General features: G+C 48.8%; 1 protein-coding gene across 3 annotated transcripts in view; it reads left to right on the top strand.

Annotated features, from left to right (window-relative positions):
• Positions 1-686: 686 nt before the first annotated feature.
• RGS9 (regulator of G protein signaling 9) overlaps positions 687-26,208 on the top strand; it is a 35,828-nt gene continuing 10,306 nt past the window's right edge. For 2 of the 3 annotated variants that reach the window (XM_050908340.1, XM_050908341.1), the window contains exons 1-14: positions 687-758; positions 7,265-7,361; positions 10,041-10,091; positions 10,262-10,368; positions 11,156-11,207; positions 12,265-12,323; positions 12,718-12,794; positions 14,576-14,657; positions 15,061-15,123; positions 21,274-21,303; positions 21,980-22,041; positions 24,373-24,486; positions 25,486-25,601; positions 26,088-26,175. In XM_050908340.1, the coding sequence (XP_050764297.1) occupies positions 696-758; positions 7,265-7,361; positions 10,041-10,091; positions 10,262-10,368; positions 11,156-11,207; positions 12,265-12,323; positions 12,718-12,794; positions 14,576-14,657; positions 15,061-15,123; positions 21,274-21,303; positions 21,980-22,041; positions 24,373-24,486; positions 25,486-25,601; positions 26,088-26,175 (1,061 nt within the window). In that variant the 5' untranslated portion in view covers positions 687-695. Of the gene's footprint in view, positions 759-7,264; positions 7,362-10,040; positions 10,092-10,261; positions 10,369-11,155; positions 11,208-12,264; positions 12,324-12,717; positions 12,795-14,575; positions 14,658-15,060; positions 15,133-21,273; positions 21,304-21,979; positions 22,042-24,372; positions 24,487-25,485; positions 25,602-26,087; positions 26,176-26,208 lie in introns of all 3 variants that reach the window. The other variant, XM_050908339.1, reaches the window with a different exon arrangement.

The raw sequence follows: 26,208 nt of genomic DNA on the forward strand, positions 1-26,208 counted from the left end.
CGGCTGGCTCCTGCATCCGCAGCTGAGCTGAGCTGACCAAGCCTGGTGGCATTCAAAGGAGCAGATGCCTGCAGCACTGCTTACCCCTTGCACATGCACGACGCTCAGCCACAACCGCTTGGTTTTAGGCGCCCTTGTTTTACCCCGGGCCCACACTAGGAATGCTTTGGGGAAAAGATTCTCCCCTCTCGAGAGGAACGAGTGGTGAGCAGAGGCTTTGCCAGCTCCTGCCTCTCCCTCCCTAACACCACCCGCTCTGCACAAACACCCTCCTTTTGTAAGGCCCGTTTCCAGTGTGACTACCAAGCTCGGCTCACACGGGCAGCTACAGGCACCCAGCACCTTCCAGAAGGATGGGAGGCCGAGGCCGAGGCCGAGGCCGAGGCCGAGGCCGAGGCCGAGGCCGAGGCCGAGGCCCCGGCCCCGGCCCCGGCCCCGGCCCCGGCCCCGGCCCGGCCCCGGCCGGCTCCCACTAGCGCCCCGAGGCGGCAGCGGCACCACCCCACGCCTTCATGTAAATAAGCACGGGGCGGCGGGTGCTGATTGGCTGCGGCGCGCAGCGCTGGCACCGCCCCCGGCAGGGAGAGGGGGCGGTGGCGGGTGGCCGCAGCCAGGTGCGCCCGGCCGGGGCCGCCGCTCCGCCAGCCCGCTGCGCCCGCCGCGCTGCCCGGCCCGGCCCGGCCCGGCCCGGCGCCATGACCGTCACACGGCTCGACCAGGGGCAGCGCCACCGGCCGCGGATGGCCTTCCTGAAAAAGGTGAGGGCTGAGCAGCGCCGGGGAACAGCCGCACCGTTATGGGTATCAGCACCGGCGGGCACGTCGGGGCCGCTTCCGGGCGGGGCGATGCGATGCGGTGCCCGGGGCGGCGCTGACCGGTGCTCCGGGCGGGGGGGGGACCCGTGTTCGTAGCATCCTGCCCGGCTATGGCTCCCCGGGGCCCCTCTGGGTGTGTGGGGTCTGAGGGGTGACAGCCCCATCCCCGGGGATTTGGGACTATGACCTGTTGCTGAGCTCCGTGGATCCCAGCGGGCCTCCGGGGTTCAGGCTGGGGGGGTTGAGGGGCAGCGTGTGCTGAAGTCACGGAGGAAATAAAACTGTAACTTTGTTTATTTTTGTAGCTTAGCTTCAGCTGAATTATTCTCCTGACACATTTTCTCCCTCTCCCATCTTTTTCCCCAAAGACCCTCAAAACTGTGTCATTTCCCAGGGGAAAACCCATCATCTGCGGCACCAGGCCACTCAGTTCAGCTCTGGGCTACAGTCGGTCCAGTGTGTGTGTTCCCAGTGCTTCCAGCTAATGTCTGCTTTCAGAGGACGTATCATGACCAACTGTCTGCTCTCTGCCTCTTTCCACTTTTTCAGAAACGAGCGTATTTGTGACCAGAAACAGTTGAAAGAGTGGGAAGATGTACGCCTACGCTTTTGGATGTGATGCGTAATTTTGTAAAGCATTCGGTGGTTTTTTTTCTGTAGCATTCATTCAAAAGTGTAGCCAGTTTTAGTATAACTGGTATCTGCAGATTTTAAAAAGCAGAGTGTTAAGCTAGCTTTTCTCCCACCCACCTCTCCTGCCTGTGGCTTATCCTGTTGAGTGGAATTAACTGAATTTCCAGTGACAAGTAGAGCCAGCCAGTTGCTGTTCGAGTTGTAGTTAGCTCTCCTGCAGTGCCCACGACCTAAGGAGGATTCTGGGCGGAAAAGGGGGGAAATTTGGGGCTATTCAGTGCTAAGGTATGAGCCTGGCAATACAAGCACTGTACCTTTTATGCTAGAGGAAGTAAAGAAGATATTTTTTTTGGTGCTGTGTCTTTCAAGGTACATTTGGCTGGGGAGCCCTGCCAAAGGAAATACTCTGGGCCAAATTCTGCACTGAGTAATACTCCATGGAGTTGCGTGCGGGGGTGCAGAGGAGAAGCTGTGTGCTTTGAGAAAACAACCTCCAGCAGCTGTGCTTTAGCTGCTCTGTAGGAGTGTAGCAGTCTTTGCAAAGTGCTCTGAGTTCCTCAGGTGGGAAGATCTGTTAAAATACAGCGAACTGCTGTTACAGAGCATGCGCCACTCACACAGTGAGCAGCGAGAGGGTTTGAGTAGTTACAGTGCTTTGCAAGTCTAAGACCTGTTAGCACTAGGAAAAGACGCTCCCAGATAAAGGCTTTGGCTCTCATCTCTGCTTTCATTCCTTCTCTGTTTTTTCCAGACCTCGGGAAAGCCGTGTATGGAGCCTCAGTTGTTACATGGCAGTGTGGTCTGTATGCAGACAGCTGTGTCCTCAGAGCTCCCCTGAAATACCAAGCACCTTTACTGGTTGCCTGTGGTGGGAGCTGAGGATGCTCAGTACAGCGAGCACCTTGCAGGCTTAGATCCCTGAGGAGCTAAAATCCTAGAGAGAAGCTTTCTTAATTGCTTAAGCCTGTGCTCAAGCTTTGCCACCAGCTGGCTGTAACCATGGGTTTGCTCCAGCTGCACGCAGGGATTCCTGCTGTGCTGTCAGGCTGCTGGTCCTGTTGCTCCTTTGCAGCTGTGATGCATCTCCATGCGCTGGTTTTCCAGCAGGCAGCTTGTGACCGCAGCAATCCTGCCATCAGACAGGGGAAGAGGAAAGGGGGTTGCTTTGGGGGCAGTGGGCAGTGCTGTGTACTTGCTATGAGGGTGCTCTGTACAACTCGGGCTGGATATAGAGCTTGGTCTTCATGGCTGAACCATGGGGGAATCAGAGAGCCCCCTTCAAGGCCCTGCAACGCCTGCTAGTCCATGAAATACTCATGACTAATGCTTAGGTTGTTTTATTCTATTTTTTTTCCCCTCCTAAACTGTCTTGGTAGGAAGAATATTGGCACAAAAGTCTGTCGGGACAGGAAGGAAGCCTCTGAAATGCATTTTGGCTGGATGAGCTTGGCCAGATGCTGGGAGAGCTTGAATCAGCCCAAGCTCTTGGTGCCTGTGCCTGCCCCAGCAGCCAGGATCTGGCCTCTGTTGGGCATCAGCTGGCAAAGCAGGAGGCAGCGCTGGGCAGGTCTGTGCTCTCCAGCGGCTGCTGGGCTATGTATTTTTCCTTGCTGTGCTACATGAGCTGCATCATGACTCATACCTCATGGGTAGGGCTGATGGATGCCGCTCGCCTTTTTCCTCTGCCTCCTCCTTACTTTGGTCCCCGATGGCTCCTCCCAAGGCAGCACTGCAACCGGGGAGGGACCGGCCCGGGGTCTGCAGCATGGCTGGGGGCTTCTCCAGCCTGGCTTTGATTCTCTGGGCTCAGACTCTCCAGCAGCTGCTGGCCCTCATCTGCCTGGGCATTTCTCAAGGTGTGTGAGCATCTGAATTGTGTTTTTGCTGGAAGGAGCTATCTATCGGACTCCTGCTCTCTGTTTAAGTGAGGCCCTGGACATGGCTGAAGCTGAGCCTTAGGCCAAGCTCACCCTCATCCTATCCTCCCTTTCCTTGTCCCAGGTGGGGAGATGCTGGTGCTACGCATTTCTGCAGAGCATCACATCGAGCATGACATGCTCCGAGCAGCCCTGGTGAGAGGCGGTGTGCTTGGCCAGGCAGGACTGTGTTTCAGTTTGGTTTTGTTGCTGTGTGGGTTTAAGTAGGAGGCTTGGCCAGAGTGATGGCAGCACAGTGAGGGAAGAGGGAGCACGTGGAAAGAGCCAGCTAACAGCCCTACCCTCCCATTCACAGATTTACTTCCTTTGGGTGTGGGGTTGCTGTGCACTGGTTGGTAACAGGCCTCCTCCTTTCAGCTTTAATTAAGAAAAAGCAGGAAGTTTTAGGTGGTTAACAATTTTTTTTTTTTCATTTCTTCTTTTTTCCGATCATCCATGAATGTGCAAAGCAGGATTGTCAGTTGTAGACCTAGAAAACAATTGAATTAGCCTTCTGAGACCAGAGTTGTGATGAAGGACTGTGTTGCTACCTTGGAAATCAGAGCAGGGAGGGATGATCTTTGCAAACAGTACCAGGCAGTGCGAGGGGCTAGAACTGGACAAATACTCACGATGGAGAAGGCAGCAGATGTTTAATTATAGCACGAGAAGTGGGCACTGGGCTGTGAGCTGGAGCCTGCTGGGAAAATTTGTCTTTCTTACATCTGAAGCAGAGATGCCTCTGTCTGGGTTGATGCTAAGAGGAGCTGAACTCCTCACCTTGGAAGTGTTTTGCTGTCACATGTCAGAGTCTCAGCACCTGGAGCCTGATGCTTCTGCAGTGCGGGTGCCCCGACCCTGGGGAGCTGGTGGGTGCCCAGAGGGTAAAGCTCAGAGAAACAAGGATGGGAGACGCGCCTGGGTAACTCACCCAAGCAATCCATCAGTGGTCATCTGCTCCCACTGCTCCCTCCCATGGGAGAGCATCCATTCTGGATCCATCCTCCTTCTCCAGAACCATGGGAACCCCATCAATTGCTGATCATTTGCAGAGAGGACCCTCACCCTCCCCAGGGCTTCCCATGTGCTCCTGAAACGCAGTGATGCTTTTTCTTATCATTTGCGATTCGAGTTTTGCTTCACACTCAGTGAACCCGGTGACTTCTTCCAATCAGATGAGGGGCAGACAGTTTTCCTGTTGTCTCCTCTGTGGCTTTTGGGGTGAGGTCACCTCCGTGCAGAGATTCTGATTGAGCTGAAGGGAGACCTCAGAGGGGCTCGTGCCTCGTGGTGGCTCTGTGCTTGAGGTGAGCTCACCCCAGAGCTTGGCTCCTTTAGCAGTCCTCCTGCTGATGTTTACCTCTGTGTGCGTCTCCACCCATCAGCCAGTGTCAGGAAGTGGCTTCTGGCTCTGCAAAATTCAAACCAGACAGCGCTTCCCTGGCTGAAAGCGTGACAAAATGTGCTAGAGCCCTTAGCAAAGCAAGCAAATGTTTGCACTGTATTTTAACCAGCCCTCCTGGCCTCTCGCCGGCAGGCTGGTGCTGATAGCAACTCCTAACCGCCAGCAACCCGTAATTAGCAATGTTCCCTTAGGAGAAGAGGAAGAGACAGGCTGAGTTTTGATCAGCAAAGTGCATGGGTTGCAGCCAGAGCAGCGAGCACCCCCCAACAGCAGCTCCCTGGCTCATCTTACTTGTTTCTTTTTAATATATATTATTTCTCCAATGATGAGAGGGAGCCCGGCAGGGTATGAACGCGACAAGAGTTGGGAGCTCTTTGCTGGTTGAAGAAAAGGAACATGCTGTGCTGGGAGGCTCTGTGGGTTTCTGAGCCAATTCCTCGCTCTTGGCTGGTAAAGACCCGTCTCTGGAGCCCAGCGGGGAGCGAACAGCAGCCCTGTGCTGGGGCAGGGTATGCTGTACTGCTTGCAGGGAACGAGTCCTGCTTGAGCCTGGTGGGACCTGCCCAGTGGTCACGGCACTGCGGTACGGTGGTGATGAGTGGTGCTATGTTTACCCCCAGTATCCCTGTGTGCTGAAGAAGTGCTGTCTGCGGAGCGGACATGCAGTTACGGAGAGAGTAAGTGACTTCCCCAAGATACCCGAGTTTGCTTAGAGGGAACTGAATCTGAGTTTCCTAAATTAGTGCCCTGCCTGCTGGACCATCCTGCCTCGCCTCATCTCACACAGCTACACGGGCATCTCTCCATGCCCAGCCTTGAACTTGCTGAGGCCAGAATTGGGGATTCAGTTAAAAGGTCTAAAAAAGTCTTCATATTCCATCTCTTTGGGTCTGTTTTTGCTACTTTAAAATATTTTGTATAAGTATTTATACAAATATTTGTGTGAAATTTTACCAGGATTCTCTGTTTTAGTATTAATTTGACACTGGCTTTAAAAACAGTTGAAAATCCATTTTTACTGTCAAGCCCAGAGTGCATCCTGTCACTACAGGCTTAAATCCTCACTGAACTTGGCAAGACTTAGGACCAAAGTCACTGTGGTGCCTGTGAAGACAATACCCTTCATTATGCGTGAGTGTCATCAAGTCACACTCGTTAAATCCTCTAATCCTAGTTAAAAAGCTGCAGCCTTGCCTAAAACGAATGTGCAGAGAGACCAAATTGGTCCTTTTGGACCGGTTTTGATTTAATATCTCTGGAAGCAGAAGACAAAAAGAAGAGCATCTTTCACAAAGCCAATGCTCTCACGGCACTCAGATAATCTAAAACGAGGAGATGAGGAGCATGCCCCAACTCCACCCGTCTGAGCAGAGGATCCCAAGTGCAAGCAGGAGGCTCTTGTGCTTTTGGGATGGTGCTAGTAGGAAGTCGAATATAAGAGGAGGAAGATACCTTTGAAAATCTTAATCTTTTAAAAAAATAAAAGATAATTGGGAACCAGAAATAAAAGAAGTCTGGCCCTGAGGATGAGACTCATCCTCCGTAACATGATCTATTAAAAACGAGTCATCAGCATCCCTCAGGAATCAAAGGCGGGAGATGCTGCCAGATAGGAGAGTGAGTTGCTCCAGATGGTGTGTCTCTGCCTCGTCCCCGGAGGGACTGAGCTTTGCTGCCCACAGACAGGGCTAAGACCCCGGGTGGGTGGGTGCAGCCGTCCACAGGAATGGCTGGAGAGTCCCTTGTACACCTCCTTCCTACGAGCTGGGCTCTGTTTCTGTGTTTGCAGTCTGTTTTCCCACATGTAAATTCTGGTCCCCGCTGTAATTGGTCCTTGGCCAGCTTTTCAAAGCTTTGGCTTGGGTGGTGGCTGTGCTTTCTCAAAGGACGGGCCGTTCTCATCTCCCCTGGGTTTGAGCTTCGTGCTCTGCCCCAGAGCAAAGCGGTGTGCTTTTCCTGTTGCTTTTCTAAAGTCCTGTCTGGTTATTATCTACAGACCAGAAACAGAACCTTTGCTGTTTGGTCTCCAGCTGAAATATTGCTTATTTCTTGGTGCGTGGTGCAATATCTACAAGTCTGTGCACAGCTGGGGTATTTGTGCAATAGAAGAACAGATTTTATTTCCTCCCCTTTTTTCTTTCTTATTGCCCCAGCAAATAGCCCACGGAGCCAGAGAAGAACATTTATGGGTAGCAGAGATTTTTCTTTAATTTTTTTTTTTTTTTAGCTCAGCTCTCATGGAGTGCTTACATCCTGTCCCTCATCTGCTAACCCTGGCTGTGCGTATGTCTTCTGTAGGAGGGAGTGACACTGTGAGTCAGTGTGAGAGCTGACATGGTTTGGAGGTGGCGTCTCTAACGGCAAGGGGAGGTTCGGAGAGGACTGTGGCCCTTGCATCCATTCCTGTGGCACGCCACTGCACACCCCTCTGGGTGGTCCTGGCGCTCCCTCCTGTCCACTCCTGTAATACATCCCATCTTCACCATGCTTTGCAGATCGAAGCGCTTATGATAGAGATGCAGAATCCAGACACGGGCATCAAGATGCAGACACAGAGGGTGATGATCACAAACATCCCACATGCTGTGGCAGGTAAGAGCTTTGCCGGGGGAAGGGGCCAGGCCAAGGAAGTTCATCAAAGAAGAGCTCTGTGTGGATCCCATGGCCACCCCAGGGTTACCACTGCCTGGCTGCGTACTGGAGCCTGTGTTCCCAATAAATATTTGCTGTACATCCTTTGAGATATACCTTTATCTCATTCTCACTCGTGTCTCATTTCACTCCTAGCTCCTTGAATCAGAGACACAAAGATTGATAATCACATACTTTTAGCTGTCTCATGTGAGTTTAACTCAAGTGACCTTGCTTTCTCTTAGCATAGAGGTGAGTAGGTGCTTCAGCCTCCAGACCTGTCATATTCCCAGTGAGGCTGGATCACAAATAAAGATAAATATTAAAATCCAATTAAAATAGGCAGCCTGGAGTCAGACTGAAAGATGGTACTTCAGAAATGAGCAATAAACAATTAGTCTCCCTTTTAATGTTTTCTGCTAATAATAATTTTTCTTCAGTATGCAGGAAAAGAACAAAATATTCAACCCACTTCTCTGCCTCTAAATGATAGCTTTTCCTCCTTTAAGCAGGCTGAATAAGAAACAGACGGGGAGCTGTGCTGTGTCACGTATAGCATTACAGGCAGCTCTTATCGCAGTCTCCTTTGCACCTGCTAGCTCCTTTCACAGGGTACTATCAGTACTTCTGCTTCCCTGTTCTCCAAGCCTCCACAAAAGCTCTTGTGAGGGATGCTCCACAATATTCACACATACTGTACCAAAGTTTCCTCCTCCTCCTTTGGTCTTTCTGCAGCACTTCAAAATTCAGAACAAAAACTCGCACTGAAACCAGTAAGCTTGCTCCAGGCAACTCAGGAGACAACTTAGCCAAATAGATTCATTTTTCCCCACTGTATTTGCAAAGCCCGCTAGGCCTTGTGTGTTGTTTGCCCCAATTGTTTTTTTAAAATGAGGAAGCAGAGGCACTGAGATGAAGTCACTTGCCCATGGGTACAGTCAGTCAGTGAAAGGGTAAGGAGAACTTGCACAACATCTGAGGCTTGTTCTCAGCGGCACCCTCCGTGCATTACAGTGCAAACTATATCCTGGCTTACATAGCTATTAGGCAGCTGAATTTGGTGGAGTGCTTTGCATCTACAAAGGAGCTGGCCTTGCCTCCCCTAGCTGTTAGTGAGTAGTTAAGGCAGCGCTGCAGAAAAGATTCCCCTGTACTGAAGATGATGCTCCACCAAGATTAAGTGCAGGAGGAACAAGTACTTCTCTTGATGTCTGACCAATGTAAAATACCACTTCCTAAAAGTCCATGGCTAGATGATGTGGAGGGAAGATGCCTGTTGACACTCATCCTCTTTGTGTGCTGTCTGCTTTATTCTGGTTCCTTAACCAGAATTGCTACAAGTTCCCTCTTGCATAAGTCATAAATTCTAGTCAACTTCTGATAGGCAAGTGAGTTCCAGTCTCCTTGCGTGGTGGTCATCACTCTCTAAACGATGATATTTTTAGTGCTGCGCAAGTTGCATATATACTGATGGGCTTCTGAGTGTTGCAAAAGAGACTGATTCATGTTTAGTGAGGGAATAGTGAAGACGTTAGAGCAGTGGACACAGATCCACTGAAGAGAGCTTGGCTCTTCACGTGCAGGAAGCTAACTAGCTAAATCCAGTGTCAGTAAGATGGCTCACAACAGAAAAGGCAAATAAACCTCCATGTTAAACGTGCACCTTTGGGGGAAAATGCTTACAGAGAGAGCTGTCTAGAAATGAGCGATGAGATAATCCTTTAATTTCATCTATTTCAGGAAGCAGGCAGTAGGATAAGAGCTCTGAGCCCCTATTAGAAAGTTAAGTCATCACTGCAATGTCAAGAAAGGTCAACACCTCAATCTGAAATCCTACGAGATGTTTGGAGGAAAAGACCAATAATTGATCAGGGAATGAGTGCATTTTTGCCCTGTTTAAATGGAAGGAGGTTCATGAAATTTGCCCCCAGAACATAAAACTAAAACTGCTGGAGGTTTATGCTGACTATGGGTATGACTGGTCACACTCCAGCAAAAGAACTGGGAGAGATGAAGTGTTTGTGAATGCAGAAATCTTGTTTCCCTTTGATATGTTCTGTTACCACTACAACTTGGATCTGAGACTCGGATATCCCTTCTGCACTGAAAGTCATGTCTCTTAAAGGACTCAAGAGGACCAGTCACTGGTCTCTTACTAAAACTGAGACAGGACGGTGCTCTCTGAATCTGGAGATACTTTGCGGTGAATCTTTCGAGACAAGATGGTGCAAAACAAGGGGCACTTCACCTTCGCTGGGCATGGAAGCTGTTGCATTGCTTAAGTCCTCTCTAAGCCAATGATGAGGGTTTAAGTGTTGCTCAAGGCCATGTGTGCTTCTGCACACTCACGCTGTGCCACCCTGAGGTCACGGCCTGCCTCGGGCTCCCTCTCCCAGGGACTGATGCCTGCTTGGTGAGGAGAAAGCCTGAATGACAGCATGGCCAGTGAGAGACTGGCAGCGCATTTTATCTCTGCTTCTCTTGCGTGGTGCATTTGAAAGCATGTTTGCAAGAAGGGGTCTGTGAACTTGGTGGGATCCAGAGCACAGTGAGGGATGAGGACTGGAGAGGTCTTGTTTTTGCCCATGGATATTGGCACACTCCCGATTTCAAGCACCTGACATTTTCTTTGCTTTACAGGTAATGATATATTGCAGTGGATTCTCCAACGCTTGCAGATCACTGAGGAAGGTGGGTAGGAATGTAAAAATTGAGGCTTTTTCAGCTTTGAGTTGTAAAAATTTAAGGTCTCCAGAGACAAAACCTCTTAGATGAATTCTTTTCTCCTGAGTAGCAGCTCACTTTTAAATTCCAGTGCAGTGTTTGTGTGCAATCAAAACATCTGCCTTCTCCATTTTCAGAGGCACTCCACCTGGGGGACCTGTTTGTCAAATATGGATACATCTACCCTCTTCAGGAGCCAAAGAATCTCACCCTTAAGACAGACGGCAGCCTGTACAGGTTTCAAGTGAGTTGCATCCTCTCTAAAGTCATTGAGAGGGAGTTCAGCTCTAGTTTTAAAAACAGGCAGCTATGACGGTTCCACAGGGGCTGTAGACATGAGGCCATGCTGTGTAGCCGTGCTAGTCGTTCAGTGTGCAGGAGGAAGGAGGAAGGGATCCACAGAGAAGCCTCAGGCCAGTTCCCCCCTCCCGCCCCGTTCCGTGTGTCAGATTACAGTTTACAGGGAAACTGTGATACTTCCTTCAATTAAATTAGCGTACTTGTTCAACTTTAAAATAGCTGTGCTTTCTTCCAAATGTGTGTTCCCTTCCAGGTCTTAAAGTAGCAAATGGAATTGCTGGTTGAGAATAGAATGATTTGGGGAGACTGAATAATGAATATACAAAAAGCACAGTAATAACGGGATGTTATCAAGGTTCATGGTTGGTCTGTTTCCACTACGATGGGAAATTGGGGTACCCTTGTTGGTACTTTAAATGAGGAGTCTGGTTCCCACATGGTGCCATATCAGGCTCCAGCATCTCAGTCTGAATGCTCAGGCAGCAGTGAGAGGTTGGCCATATTAACCAATTGCAGAGCAGGAGTGGATTTGACATTGGCAGTCTGCTGACCTTGATTCTCCTGCTGTAGCTGGCCCACACCACCGTGCAAGCTGACAGGCAGCTAAGGAGCTGAGGCTCTGAGTATAGCAGAGGAGAACTTTCCTCTCCCTCCAGCGTGGGTGGTGCTGCGCACCTCTTGGCATGAGTTCAAGGCTATTGTGCACTAAGGAAAGGCTTGTTTTTCTGCAGACCCCTTATTTCTGGCCCGCGCAGAGCTGGCCTGCTGATGACACAGACTATGGTAAGTGATAGCATTGTACGTGTTTGAGGCGTAGTGCAAGCCCATGTGTTTGTGCATGCAGTCCTGCACCGTGTTTGCTGTTCATCTTTTTGTGCTGTGTGTCCACATGTGATGACCAGCCCTTGCATTTTCTTTCATACTATTTTGTGAATAATTCTCAGTAATTCTGAATTGAGGGAACACTGGCTGCGATCACCTTCTGGTGGCCTTGATGAGAGAAAGTGCTTAAGCTTCTCTTACATTCCACTAAGATCCATCAGACTGGAACACATCTGAAAGACTCTGCTGGGTAGGGAAGACTTTAAACACAAGGTTAGATTTCCCTGAGTAGTTAAGTGTATTGCTGGATCTGAGCCCAAGACTGTCTTCCTGTAGGTTTGGATCAAGCCCTGCATTCGGAAAGGGTTCTTTCTTTATATAATGCACAGTGGCTTCCAATATCTCCTGATGGTTCTTTCCATATCAATCTTTTGTTGCCCTTATAATGCTTTTTATTATAGGGCTGGTCATGAAACTTGGGCTAATCAGCTTGGTTTGCTCCTGTGGGCTGTGCAGTTCACAGACTGATTTGTTTATACCAAGATTGTCCTCTGTGGCTTTTATCTACATTATGCTGTAGATGTTCTGGGGAAATAAAAAAGCCCATTTTAGATTGGAATGTTTTTACTAGAACTTGGAGCAAAACATTGGCCCGTGTTCGGAAAACTTGGAGGTCAAACTCTGAAGAACCTCAACATCTTAAAGATTTGGTCCAGTATTGTTTGACCCGTGAAACCCTGGCTGAGTTCCCAAAGGAGGAGTGACTGCTGGCAGAAGGCACGCACCGCCCGTCCTGCGTGGCTGCCTCCAGCCTGGGCACTGGCTCACGAAGCATCAGCGACAAAGTGAAAGCACCAAGTTCATTTTTCAGTGAGCTTTTTTGAGCTTGGAGCTCATGCCTGGGAAGATGTTGTAACAGACAAAGATTCCTGTGTTGGTCATGTGGGTAAATTTTTAATTATTCTTGGGTTTGCTGGTCTAAGTATAACTGACTGCTTATTTGCTTCTCCCTTCACAGCAATTTACCTAGCAAAGAAGAACATTAAGAGGAAAGGGATTTTAGAAGAGTATGAAAAGGTAAGGAGATGTTGTACTTGTTCCGTTGCAAGCCCCTCGTTTGCTACAGCTTTAGCCCTCTGTTGCTAATGAATGGAGCATGGCAAAAAATCACCTCTTCAATTGCATGAGGTGTTACTCCAGCAGTGTCAAAAGCCAAAATTTTGGAAGTGAAAAAGTGATCAGTACAGGAAAATACTCTGAAGTCAATGATAATTTTAGTGGGGGTAATTGCTCTCCTTGCAGTGGTATTTTCGAACTGTTGCAATTCATGTAATTACGTTCAGAACGACCCAGATTTCTCAGCTCAGTTGCTAGCCTGGCCTAGTTGAGCTATGGAGAGTCAAGAAAACCCTAGCATGGGAGCACCTTGTCCAGAATTTTCACACTAACTGCTTTTTTATTTTTATTCCAGGAACATTACAACATGCTCAATCAAAAAATAAACTACAAGTGGGATTTTGTTATTATGCAGGCCAAAGAGCAGTATAAGTGAGTTGACTTGCATTCCCTTGTTTGCATCATCGGGGAGGGTATGAGGAGGCAGAGCTTCACTGTCTTGGTGCACAGTTAAATTACAGTTTAAAAACATAAACTGCAGCTTTAAAATAACTTGTGAGTGCCCCTCAAGATTGTGAAACAAACCTGCCTTTCCTCTCAGCTTGGGGTTCCTCCATTTAACAAGTAAACTTTGTTCACTTCGCACTTCATGAGTGAAGGATTTCAGACGTTTTCAAATGACTGGCCACCCGCTTGCAAATCCTCGCCCTCACCCGCTGCACCTGCGTTTCTCTCCCCGCCTGGCATTTGTCCGCCAAAGATGTGGAATCGGTGTGGTTTGTGAGAGCACAGGCGGGGGTGGGTGCCTTTCCTGCCAGCACACGCGCATGCCTCTTTGCAAATGGTTTTTGCACATGCGTAAGTGTGCAAGGGGAGGTTTAGATTTTGCACCTGATGTGACTCCCTGAAGACGCCAGGGTCTGATGCTGCAGCGTGCAAGCCCTCACTCGAGACAGCTTCTTTTAGCTCAGGGTTGTCCATGAGCATTTGTGGATCAGGCCACTGGACTTAGGACCTGTTATTGGTCTAGTTCAATTATTGCTTGCATATGGCTCACAGCTGAACTGAGTGGCCTGAATCAAGAAGCAGTAAATGTTCCCAGCAGGGACTTCTGGAGAAAACTCTGAAGTGCATACTTAGGCACCCAGCCAAAATGACTTGATTTTAGGAGCTGAACCCTTCGAATTCCCAGGAAAATTAGTGAATGTGAGATGGGATTACTCCTTTGGAGATAGAATCTTTCCTACTTCTGTGGATTCCTTTTACCTTTTTTACCTCCCAGCATGGCAGGCACTGCCTCTGCTGTTCAGCAGCGTTTCTGTCTTCACTGGGATGGTAGCCAAGCCGTCGGAATACAGCTCATCAGATAACTGTCTCATTAAACACGAGACTGTTGTTCTTGTAAATTGAGGTCAGACTTGGGCTAAGAGATGCCAAATGCAGTTTTAAAGTTAGATACCAAGACTGTGTCTGAACTAGTAGATTAAACATGTCTGAGGCTGTTTGATGATGCTGGGGCAGACTGGTGCAGAACAGCCCGCATCCACCCTGTTAACCACAGCAGGGTGGCCACATGCAAACAGCCTTTTGGGAATGCTCCCCTGCCCATGCTAAGTCCCAAATTGTGCCCAGGAGTTGTCTGGGAAAGAATTAGTTGGTCCAAGCCCAAACCATGCTAGCGCCTCTTCTGTTTAATAGTAGAGGTGATTTGGGTTTTAGTGCCTGGGAACACTGCTTGGTACCATTTCCAAATCATTTCTGTGAGAAATGCCCCCTTTTACTGCAAGATGGGGACGAGATGTGTCCAGGATGGATCTCTGCGTGGCAGTCCTCAGATACTGCCTGGGGACATTGGAGATGGATAAACATGAGGCAGCAGGACTGACCGCAAGTAGTGAGTTGTTAGCGTAAAACTACCAAAGGGCTGTCTGTCTAATCAAAAGAGGATGTGTCTGCTCCCAGCTGAGCTCAGGAAGACGATGATTTCTCAAAAGCTAGTCATGTGTGGCCATGTGAAGAGCATGATCTGCAGTCCAGAATTAGCTGGGGGTAAGATGTGGTCAAGAGGCTGCATCAGAGCACCGCGCAGTCAGGCTGGGACCCATGGGGCAGGGGAGACTGGAGGTGTGCCCCCTTTCTCATCCCACTGGTTTTAGGAGAGCAAAATTCATGAATTCCTCTGGTAGAGTCAAATCCTGTTCTTGGCTTTGCAGGGCAGGGAAGGAGCGGAAGAAGGCGGACAGGTACGCCCTGGACTGCCAGGAGAGAGCCTACTGGCTTGTGAACCGAACTCCTGTAAGTAGACGATGACAGCGTGTGGCTTTAGTGCTTTGGTGGTGCCCTCTATGCAGCCACCTGGGACAAACTCCCGTACGCTAAGGGCACAGCTGTGGGCACGGCCTCCAGGCTCTGCACCCTGTCGCTTCTTGTCAGGGGTGAGCCCAGGCCTGCCCTGAATCTGCACCTTTCTCCTTGGTTGCTCTCAAAGGTGCAAGGGAGGGAGGTCCGGCTGCAGCACCCTTGCTCGGAGGGGAGCATTCCCAGATTTGGGGGGCAGAGCTGCCCCAGGGCACTGCTGGCCGGGAGCTGCTGGCAGTGGAGCCCTTCGGGGCTCGGGGGTCTCCTCATACATTTGTGTGAACCACAGACTTTAAAACAGATGAGTTACAAAGCTATTGATGTTTCTTGTTCATAACAGCCCGGCATGCTAGACGTCCTAGAGTATGGATTAGACCGCGTAACAGATCCCAATGAAAATAAGGTAAACCAGGTGAGACGGTTTTTTTCTCACACCTACTGAATTTGTTTGGGAGGACCCAGACAGTGTCCCTGGGATTGTCATTTTTGGGCACCACAGGCTGAGTGAGTCAGCTCAGTTGTGACAGCCAAACGGGCCAGAGGTTGAAGCCATCTCATTGTCCTGGGGGTGGGGCCCTCAAAATAGGCTTTGGCAGCTTCTTTTGGCTTGAAAATGCTTTGTCAGCTTTCTTGCCACACCAGTTAGTGTGAGTGCTTAGCTACAGGACGTGTTTTCTTTGCTGGTGAAACTGAATTAAGGAATCCTCTATCTCCCGATGCTCGTTGCTGCCTTTTTATTTGTGCTGAATGAACTGTGTGGGGTTGTGGAGTGTAAAGGATCAGAGGAAAGATCCAGGTTTAAAATAAAATGACAGAATGCCTCCAAAAGGGTAATGTATGGCAAGAAGATAGAGCAGTTGGTGTGGTGGATAGAAGACACAAAGTGTTGCCTAAAAATACATATTGTATAGCTAGATCATAAAGAAACAGAATTAATGAACTGAGACTGTGGAGGCTGTAACTGGGTGGGACCGGTTCAGAGTCCACAATAAGACAAATGCAGTGAGTGGATGAGGAGCTGAAGCTGCTCTTCTCTTTCTCCATCAGTCCTTTTAAGTGATCCTCTTTTGTGCACTTAACGGTGTTCATTTGGAAGTAAAGTCAAAGCGTCTCTCAGCAATTAAATGCAAATGTTACTGTGATCACACTCACTGTATTCCCACAACTTCTCATTTTTGTAACAGCCTTTAAACATCTCAACAGCCAGAGGCAGGATAATTGCTTTGGCCAACTGTGTTGTGTTGCTATAGAGACTGAAAATGAGCAAAATGTAGGGTCGGGGTGTATTTTATTTTTTCTTGCTGTAAGTAGCAGCTGCTGAAAGCCTTTTAAGAGACAAGGAGTGATGGAAAGGGAGAGGGATAGAAAAGAGGAGTAAGCCAACTTCTCGCCCACAGTTTTACAGCTGACATGGAAGGAGATTTTAGGTTTGCAAACGGTCTGAAAGCCCATAGCCATCTGCCAGCTGCTTGGTAGCACAGAGGAAGTGAGCTGAGGGATCTCTGTTCAGTTCCCACCCTGGACATAAGAGAGGTCATCAGTTGCCCCCATCAGCAGAGACTCCGAGGAGGGCACGAGCCAAAGGACACCAGCTTTGGGGTGACTTCACTGCCTTTCTCGTTTAAGCTGGTCTCTGAGCTGTGCCTCCTCTCTGGAGGCTGAGCTGAAGAGGGAAGGTTCTTCTTGCTCCTCTTTTTGCTTTTGAAAGAGCACTTGACAATACACAAGACAGCCAAAAGCCCACATAGAGCCACCTTTGGACTAGCAGCTTTTTTTTTTTTTTTATTTCTGCAGGCTGCTTTCACAAACACCTGTGGCTCAACAGCCTTTGGTGAGCAGAAAGGATGGCCCAAGCTCTGCTGGTAAATGCTGAGACGGGCTGTGCTTTGTTGGCCGTATCTTACGCCTGCTGAAGGCAGTGCAGAGTTCTATTGATGTTTTCTGTGGGCCCAGCCTCTGGCTCTGACATAGGTGAAACGATGAGAGCAGAAAATGAGTGCATGAATCCAGTGCCCATTTATTTGATTTGTGTCTCTGTTCCCGCTCAATCTAGCTTCACTTTGTTGGCCAATTAGTTGTCTTTTATCTTGACAGCTGAGAAAGAAAATATTCCCAGTGATAATTAATTTCTGACATCAGAATGACTTCTTTGAAGCTGGTACTGGCATGAACATCTCTCTCACTTGCCTCAGACCCTTTGGTGGGCCGCTCCCTCCCTAATTGATAGAGTCCTCTGGGGATAAACAAGTGCTTGCACTCCTTTGAAGGGGACTTTTATTACTGACCCATGGGCATCCCTCACGGTTATAATGAGTTAGGAGTTGTAGTTGGGCAGGAGGAGTAAGGCAGAAGCAGCCATCCGTTGAACAGCTAATTAAGGGATGCTTTAGCCTTTTGTTACCCAGGTCTCAGGCTCATGATCGAGCCTCACTGCTCAGTGAGTTACCAGGCAACTGCCAGACCCCGCTGACTCGCCTGCAGGTACACACTCAGCTTTGCCTTCTTCTGAGAGTCTTTCTGAAAGGTGCTCTAGCCTAGCCAAAAATCACTGCACTGAATTCAGGGACTGCTGAATGAAATGCCCTGGCTTGTTGTATGCGGCAAATCAGCCACAGATCATCGTAGTCATTGCTGGCCTTTCATTTCATAAGTCTCTGTCAGTTTGGCTGCCTGATAAATGCATAACTTCTGCTGCATCCGTCACATCTTTTGAAACAACAGTCTCAGAAGCAAATAAACAAGATAGGGGAAAACCAGCAATTTGAACGGAACTGGGCATATGTACTGTTACAAATCTGATTTCCAGATGTTGGGCTGGAAGCATCAGCACAGTGGAGATGCATGTTGAGATGATCTTACGCTGTACTTAGAATTTGCCTCTGGTGTGCAGGGCTCCCAGCTGGCTGCGTGTAGGGAAAGGCTCACATCTGCGCCCGAGAAGAGGTGTTCATGTGTGCAGAAAGAGAGCTGTGTGCATGCCGGAGTGCTGTTTGCCATTGCAGTGTCAGAGAGGCCATGCCCACACGTTTTTGCTCTGGTTGCAAGAAAGTGAGCTCTGGAGGGAGGCTGAGCTGTGCTGGCACTGCCCTGTGCTCGGCGGCTGGTGCTCTGTGCAGGATCCCTGTGGTCGTCCTCACAGTTTGCTGAGCTGTGCCCACGGACAGAGAGCACTGCAGCATTCAGGGCAGAGTGCGAGCGTGATTTGCAGTGCCCTGGCCCAAAACAAGCTCTGGGTAAGAGTGGCCTTACTTGTCCTTCACTCCAAGCTCCATCTGGGCACACACACAAAAGCTGTTGTCCAGCTGTTTATGACCTCTGTAAACACTGAATGGTGGCCAGACAGGCAAAAACACAATGACCATTATCTCCACAATGTGGTCGGGAAGACCCACACTGAGAGCAGAGGAGGTCCATGCAAATGGTTAGTTGGAAATTAGCAGATGTCCCAGCTCTTGTAGGAGCTCGTGGCTTCAGCCATGTGGATCGGCTCCAGACACAGGGCTCTTGAGCAGCTCCTGGCTGGCTCCCAGCTGAGCTTTGCAGCCGCTGCCTGCGTGCATGGGGAGCGCTGAGCTGGTGGCAGCGGGGTGTGACGAGGCTGTGCAGGGTGTCCAAGTGCTGCTGTGTGTCTCGGGGAGGAGGATATTTAACAGCACGCCGCACTCGCCTGAGACAGACCGAGGTCTTTCACTAATTGCCATTTTGATTTGAAGCCTGCAGGGCTGGGGAGCTTATCCACGGTAATTGCAATAAGTCACTCGTTAAGGGCATTACAAAATTAATCTCATTATAAGAAATGACTCTTTTGTTCCAAATATTATTTCCTTCCAAATGAGGGAGGGTGGGCGGGTGGTACAGGGCACTTTGGCATTGCTGCTGTCAGCGGCAGGGGGTAAGGATAGGTGGGATGGTGGGGACAATTGGCAGCGCTCAATAGGACATGGAGAGTATTCAGGGTCCCTTGTACCAGCAATGAAGCTGGAAACCGGTCATGGGAGCACTGTAGGAGAAAGGGAAGTGAAATGATGTCCAGCTCTGGGGTGAAATAGCTGAGATTCTTCCCAGTTACTGTGGATTTGAGAACTGGAAAGGGCTGAGCACAGCCAGCACCTGCAGCCCTCAACAGGGTGTTCAGCACTGGGCTCCTCTTTGATTCTGCTCCAGTTCAGTGTGTGCCACTTACTCAGTGATGCTCAGCCCTTCTCATGCCGTAGCCCCCTTTTCTGTGCAAGCCTTGGCAAATCCCTCCCCACCCTGGAGCACCCCCCAAAGCCCCCCTGCTTTTCCCAGGCCCAGCTGTCCAGAGGGCTGACCTACACGCTCAGGCTGTGGCAGGAGGGGGTCCTTGGTGTAGGATACGCTTTAAAAAAAAAAAAAAATCTTTCCTTGTTTGCAGACATGGCATTAGCTTTGATTTTTACTCACCCACATCTAATTTTTCTGTTGTGATGGCATTTTAATTCATGCCTTTCTTGCTCTATATAACATTTAACTTACTGTGTTCTTTTTCTCTTTCCCACCAGCTGTTTGTCTCGTGTGTGTGTGGTGTGCTGCCTGCCTCTAAGACCCCTGTAGAAGATAACACAACTTTACTACCACGTGAGCTGCCTTCAGGCCACTATGCCAGCACCCACCTCTCCTTGCCCCACTGCGCCAGGCCTGTCCGAGGCACCCACTTGACAAAACAGAGGAAGAAATGAGGGGCCTTTTAAAACCATCTAATGATTTTAACGTGTTGATTTTCCTGAAGTAAATGTCCTAGCCACACTTAAGTTCCATCAAATGGAACAGTTCAGCTGGCACTTGTAAATCTGATGGGGCCTGGTTTGTTTCTTGGTTCCCCAAGGAGATAGTGAACTCCTATTGTGCAGGAAATAGCTGGCCTGAAACAGAAACAAAGCGCTCTAAAGAGGACACTTCTAGGACAGTAAATGCAGTGAATTTCTCTGCGCAAGCAGGTGATTTTTTTTTTTTTTCCCCTTCCATTTCTACAGTCTATCTGAAACAATGACACTGTAGAAATGGGGGAAGAAATGGTGTCTACATGGGAGCTGGCCTGGCATCAGGGGTGCAGCTAAGAGCAGAGAAGGGTGAAAAGCTGTTCCTTAGTCCATGTGTTCTCCATCATTTATAAGATGTCCCAGGAGCCTTTGAATCAGCAATGGAGGCTGTACCGCCCTGTCACCAATGATCCTGTTGTCCAAGAGCCTGTTCTCCCCCTTGATGTGGCAGCCCTTACCCCCTTGCACGCAGTTCCTTGTGTGTAGCCAGCAGAGCATCACTGCTGGTGCAGCTACTGTTTGCTTTCCTGTTTGTCCCTGCTGAGATTATGTGCGCTGCAGTCGTTCAGAGCTGGTCATGGTATTTCCAGCAGAAAAAGCTTCCTCCCCTTGCAATGCCACAGTGAGGATTTCTGTTAGTACTACACTCGCCAGGCTAGGTTTGTGTTAGGATCAGATGGGCTGGCTTCCTGGTAGTGCTGTACAGATTGGCTGATCTGCTGCATATCTGGCTCCTGCTGCTGAAATGGTGAGTGTGCCCTCCCAAAACCAAGTTTTAGCAAAATGTACCTATATTTCTTCCATATAGAGAATAGTTTCTCCCGCCTGAGCAGAACTAGTGAAGATGGTTAAAATGCAAAAGCAGATCTGCACCAGTATCCCCACAATGGTCCCCTCACAGAGCAGCCCTGGGAGGGCGTCTTGCCTTTCCCAAAATACGGGCAGCTCAGGGTGCAGGTTCTCTGGTGAGAAGATGGGAGAAGCAGGCTGCTGTGGCATTTGATACTAGATGCTTCATCCCTCATCGCTCACAAACTGCACTTCACCAAGACACTCTGCAGACCCATGTCTGCCACAGGGTTAGTTTGATAGAATAATTCTGGCATGCAGATCTTGTTGGCTCAAACGGGAGGTGAAGAACTGAAACACTGCATAAGACTTTAAAGGCTTGCTGGGAGCATCCCTGACTTAGCCTGTCTTTCCTTCTCCCTCCTCAAGTTTATTTCACACAAAGTAACTGTGCTTCAAAGGAAGCTGTGTGAATAAACACCCTGCAGTTAATTTCTTGCCTTCAATTGCTTGCTCATTTGTGGATGACATGTAACATAGTCTGAGTTATTCAAATCACAACGTAAGCACCCTTTGCACAGCAGATACTGCTGCTGAGGCTTTTAATTGTGGTGTTTATATTTTGCAATGTGTTGGTTCCTGTCTCCTTTAGCTAATATTGAATGATCTAATCTGTGTCTCGTAAACGAATCTATTTTAGCTCCATTAGAATAACCCCTTAATTGAAGGCATACAGGCAGCCTGTGATGGAAGAAGCGATGCTAAACAGTAAATACAGCTAATGGAACGATTTACGGTGTGTGGATGCTCTTAGCTTTGATGATACCCTGATTAGCTGAGCTGCTGTGTTTGATTTTAATTGTAATGAGAATTAATTGGAGAGCACTGCACAACGGCAGCCCTGCAACGGTGTTTTCATGTCTCAAAAAGGCAAGTGAAAGCACCCACCCCAATTTAATGGGTTTTGTTTCTTTATTTTACAGAAAAAAACCATGGACGTTTATAGGAGAGAGGTAAGTGGTCCTTCCCTCACTTCTAGGGGTTCATCCTGTATGTATTGCTTGCATCAGTGTTGCATGGGGGCTCAAAGTGCCCTTTCCAGGGGATGAGCAGTTTTAAAAACACCTGGGTTTGGCTGGCAGAGTCTGTGCCCCATGGAGCTTTTGGTCAATGTGCTTTCAGGACATTTTCTGCCTCTGTACCTCCCACTGCAGGCAGCCAGCAGCTCTCCCAGTGACGGGAAGGCTCAAGCAAGGACAGACACCAGGGCTGAAATCCAATAGATCAAAATTAGTGGTGGGGAAATCATAGGAGATACATCCAGTGGCGCCAGTGTAGAGACAGCTAAGGATCAATGATAATTACATGCTAAATCATCCAGAGCGTTTGTAGGTGCCTAGAATGGTAGCTATTATCCAATTTTTATATAGCACGGGCAGTGCTTTTTAATTACTTGCACATTGCAAAATGCTCTTCTGACATTTGCAATAAGCTCAGTGAAAACAGCCATTTTACTAAGACAGTTTAGGGATTCTCTAATTCCTTGGACATCCAATCATTAGGGAAGAAGCAGTCCCTGTTGTAATTAGCCTCACTACCTGGGAGAGGGCATGTTTGAGGTTCAGATAGAGACGGCCTTGTCTCCACATCTCCATGCTCCTAACCATGGACATGTCTGATCCCTTTCAGATCATGTACTATCAGCAGGCCATCATGAAGTCCAGAGTGAAATCTTCTGTCTCTCTCGGAGGGTAAGTCCTGATTTCCTTCTGTCCACACATTAATTAGTCTTCAGCACTTATCTCCTAATGAGATGATGAAGCTCTCTGTTCTGGTAGCTGGTGACTCAGTCAGGGGAATCGATGTGGTGGCCACACGCAGTGTTGTTTGTGCTGTCTGGGCTGTGTGTTGCCTGGGCCAGGAGGCACAAGGCAGAGGAGGGATCAGTCCCAGTCATGATGAAGAGGCTCCCTTGGAGCTAAGGAGAGCTTTGCTATGAATGTCTGCAGAGCAGTGCCAGCCTCTTGGTTGAGATTCTCTCTGAAATCAAGAGATGTTCAGACTGATCAGGGCTGGATCATGGCACTTGGGACCCAGCACAGCTCTGCAGTCTGGAAAAGCAGCTGCGTGGAGGCTGCCTTGCAAGGATGGAGTGGTGTGTCTGTCCTGTGCCTGTTCCTGTGCGGGATGAGTAACCAGCGGAGACAAGACTGACCCTCCTGCCCCTGGTCCCCAGCCTGCTGGGCTGGATTCAGCCCCAGTGAGTGTTCTTGCTCGTATGGTGATGCTCACCAGAAGGCAGCAGAGCTGGGGAAGTCTCTGGTTATTGTGTGTTATGCAGGAACACACACCTCTCCATGAATGTCCAAGCAATTAATTAGCAATTCCTCTTCTCAGTGGGAGTGTTTCCTGATCAGATTCTTGATGAAGCCAATTACGTGCAAAGCTCCCAGTCCTAGCAATAGCCATTAGTGTGTTTGCCACAGGCATTTCTTACCTGGAACCTTATGTGCTGGCCAGTTGCCTGGAGGTGCAGTCCATACCACCAGTCTGTTTTACATAGTCATTGCCACCCAGAGATTCATATCGAATCTAAGATAAACAAGGTGCTCAGGCCTGTTCCCTGGGAGAAGACAGTCATGGATGAATGAAATGGGAGGAAGAGTCTGGGAAGCAGTGCTGTCTTCTGAGAACCACAACTTGCAAGGCAGCAGCAGTTCTGCTCATTTCATCTGTTACTGACTCCCAGGTCACTTGAAACTCTCCTGCCTCAATTTTCCAAACTGTGAGCTGGAGCTGGGGACACTTGGCTGCCTTCCAGGAATTTTGTGGTGCTTAACTGTTTGGCAATGGAGCTTTTCACTCATTAGTTCTAGTTTTCTGATGGGATAACGCCTATCACCTAGATCAAAAAATCCTCAGGAAATTTGGATCTCCATCTCAGCTGCAGGATTGGGTCCAAATCAAATTATTATTGATGAAGATATGAGCAGCAACTAAATAGTGTGCATGTATCAGAGCATTGCATTGATTTAGGAGGAGCTGCAAAGCACTAATCGTTAAAAGGACAGAGCAATGTTACCTGAGTTGACAGGTTTAGATTTGTAGCTTGATTAGAATATATGGATTGGAGTGAATTATGCAGGTGCTGAATGCCTTGGCATTTCCAGTGAGAAGATAGGATCGAGCACTTCTGTGCCAAACCTGTGGAATGCTTTGTGCAGTAGCATTGTATAATTGCAGGATCTGTGCCAAGCTGCCTGTTAGCAACGGGTCCTTGGACAGTGCACTCCCAGCTTTGAGCACATGAAAGCAGTTTGGCCTGGAAGGAATTTTAAACGCAGAAACCAGATGATTTTTTCAAGAATGAAAAAGGGAGGAGAAAGCTAAAATTCCAGGACATTAGTGAAATCGGTTGTAATTACAAGTCTGGCCAACTTAGAAGGTAGGAGAAGTGTTTGTCTGGTTCCTGCTAGGATAGAGACATTTTTGCTTTGTGCCAAGCCCTCAGAGTCATTTGCAGAGGAATGAGCCGTGCGGTAGGTGAGCGGAGGAAAGGAGAAGCCAGGAGGTGCCCTCAGCACTCCCTCGCCTCTCCCGGAGCTCCCTGGGCTCTCCCACACCCCATGGGAAGGCTGCGGAGAACCCACCCTGAGCGAATGCAGCGCTTGCTTTCCTCTTCTCTGGCACTTTCCTCTCTGTAATGTGTGGCACAGCACGGCGCAGGATCAGGCCTTTGATCAGGAGACAGAAGCCATTTGGGGGCTTAGTCCCACTTCCTTGAAATGAAGAGGCAAAAGGAGGTGATGGAAGAGAGTCTTGTATCTCCCAACACTTGAGCTGGCAAAATCACTGCTTTGAAAGACGACCAGGAGATTACTGTTTGGGAAATGGAAAAGATTAACTGAGCTAATGAATCAATTTTTCTAGTAAGGCGCGGGCCACATTCCAGATCCCCGTGCTGATAGGGCTGCACCTCTGAAGATATCTGTAGTCTGTGCAACCATTTATTTGGTTGCAATGGGGCTGGCTACAATTCTGCCTGCAAATTAGTATTTTGATTTTGTTGGATTTACTTGCAGGCTTGTGAAGTACTCTGAGCAGTTCCTCTCCAATGATCCTATCCTGTCTGGATGTCTCCCCAGCAACCCCTGGATAACAGATGACCCTGAGTTCTGGGATCTCAATGCAAAACTGTATGTATTTGTATTCTCTTGCCAGCTTGTGGTTTACACTGACCTTTATGCTGATAGAAATCAGAAAAGGGAACCATTGATTTCGTCATGATATCTGGTCTCTGATCATGAGCAGGGAAGCGTTCCCTTTCTGACGTAGCTTGGCCACGCTAAAGAAACTGTCTCTTGGGAATACTCCGTGCTGAACTTCCAGCATTATCTTCTTCAAATGGAGCCTTCCTTAACATTACAGAAATTCCTAAACTGATGAAGCGAGTATGCACTCAGCCCCTGCTGAATGGGCCTAATCCTCCCCTTGGATGAGTGAAGTCCACTTTTACTGGCACAGGAATGGGATATGACCAGTTATGCTCAGGTATAGCACTTGGTTTAGCATTAACCTTGCTAAATTAGGTGCTACCAATGGTGTAGCAATTCAGGGTTCAACTACTGGCCCTTGGTCTTTGCACACACCTCAGGCTGCTTTCTTAGGAGGGAGTTTGGGTTGAAGGCATATACTGGCGGTCCATCTCTTCTCTGAGGTCTCCCTTGGTTTTCCATTCAGATAGTATTTGCTAATTATACAGTGGCATCTCTGGGCTTGAAGCATACAACATATTACTGGTTCTCATTTGAGGCCAGCAATCCTCTTAGACTGATAATATCCCATTGGACATCCCCAAAGGATACCTTCACAGAATGCCTTTATGAGAAACAAAGCTTTGGGCGACAACCAGCGCCTTCTCCAGAATGAGACTGAGTCAAACCTCTGGCAAAGGTGGGCTGTCATTGTGAGAGCAGTATAAATCCGAGATAAATCCTCATCCCACTGTGTACCAAGTTGTTTAATTATGGCTTACTTAGTGGGCTGACTTTAGGAGCTCATTACAGCATTCTGGAAAACAAAGAGTGCTAAGAAGTCTCTTGGCATTCCAGCAAAGGGCACTTTGGTTTTAATTAATCTGCCAATTAGATGGGCCACATGAAACTGGCAGTGCTGTTTGTTTTCAACCTGTGCAGAGTGGAAATCCCCACCAGAATGCGTGTGGAGCGATGGGCCTTCAATTTCAGTGAGCTGATACAGGACCCGAAAGGTCGGCAGAACTTCCAGCTCTTCCTGAAGAAGGAGTTCAGCGGTGGGTCTGCTGTGTCTCTGTCTTTGTCCCTGCCTAGGCCACACAGCAGGACGCTGCACAGCTGAGACAGAGCAGTGGTGGAAATCCATGCCTTTGCAGTAGGTGCCGTGAGCTGAGACAATGACAAAGTCACAAAGTAAAGGCAGTAGAAGTGACTTTGGAGGCAATGGCTGTGCAGCCAGTGCATGCGATACCATCTAGTGGCACAGGACACAAAGCACAGCCCAGGGCGCTCCCTGTGCGGGGGGACCGCTCCCAGGCAAGCTGGAACTGGCTGGATTCACACGCTCTTACAGGTGTCGGTGAGCAGAGGAAAGCTGTTTTCCTCCTTCAGTCCCAAGGGGATTTTCAAGGTGGCTGTAAGAATTGGAGGGACTGAATGGGGGTCAACGCGTATTGAGTCAAACAAATTCAGTTTCGGAGTTAATAAATGGGGTTGCGTTTTCCTCAGTCTCACACTCTGCTGACTGCGTCATTGTTATGCAGGAGAGAATCTGAGTTTCTGGGAAGCCTGCGAGGATCTCAAATATGGAGACCAATCCAAGGTCAAAGAAAAAGCAGAAGAAATTTACAAGTGAGTGTGATAATTTTACATTCTTAAGCTCTT

This window comes from Gymnogyps californianus, chromosome 19, assembly GCF_018139145.2.
Source record: "Gymnogyps californianus isolate 813 chromosome 19, ASM1813914v2, whole genome shotgun sequence".
Classification (NCBI taxonomy): Eukaryota; Metazoa; Chordata; class Aves; order Accipitriformes; family Cathartidae; genus Gymnogyps; species Gymnogyps californianus.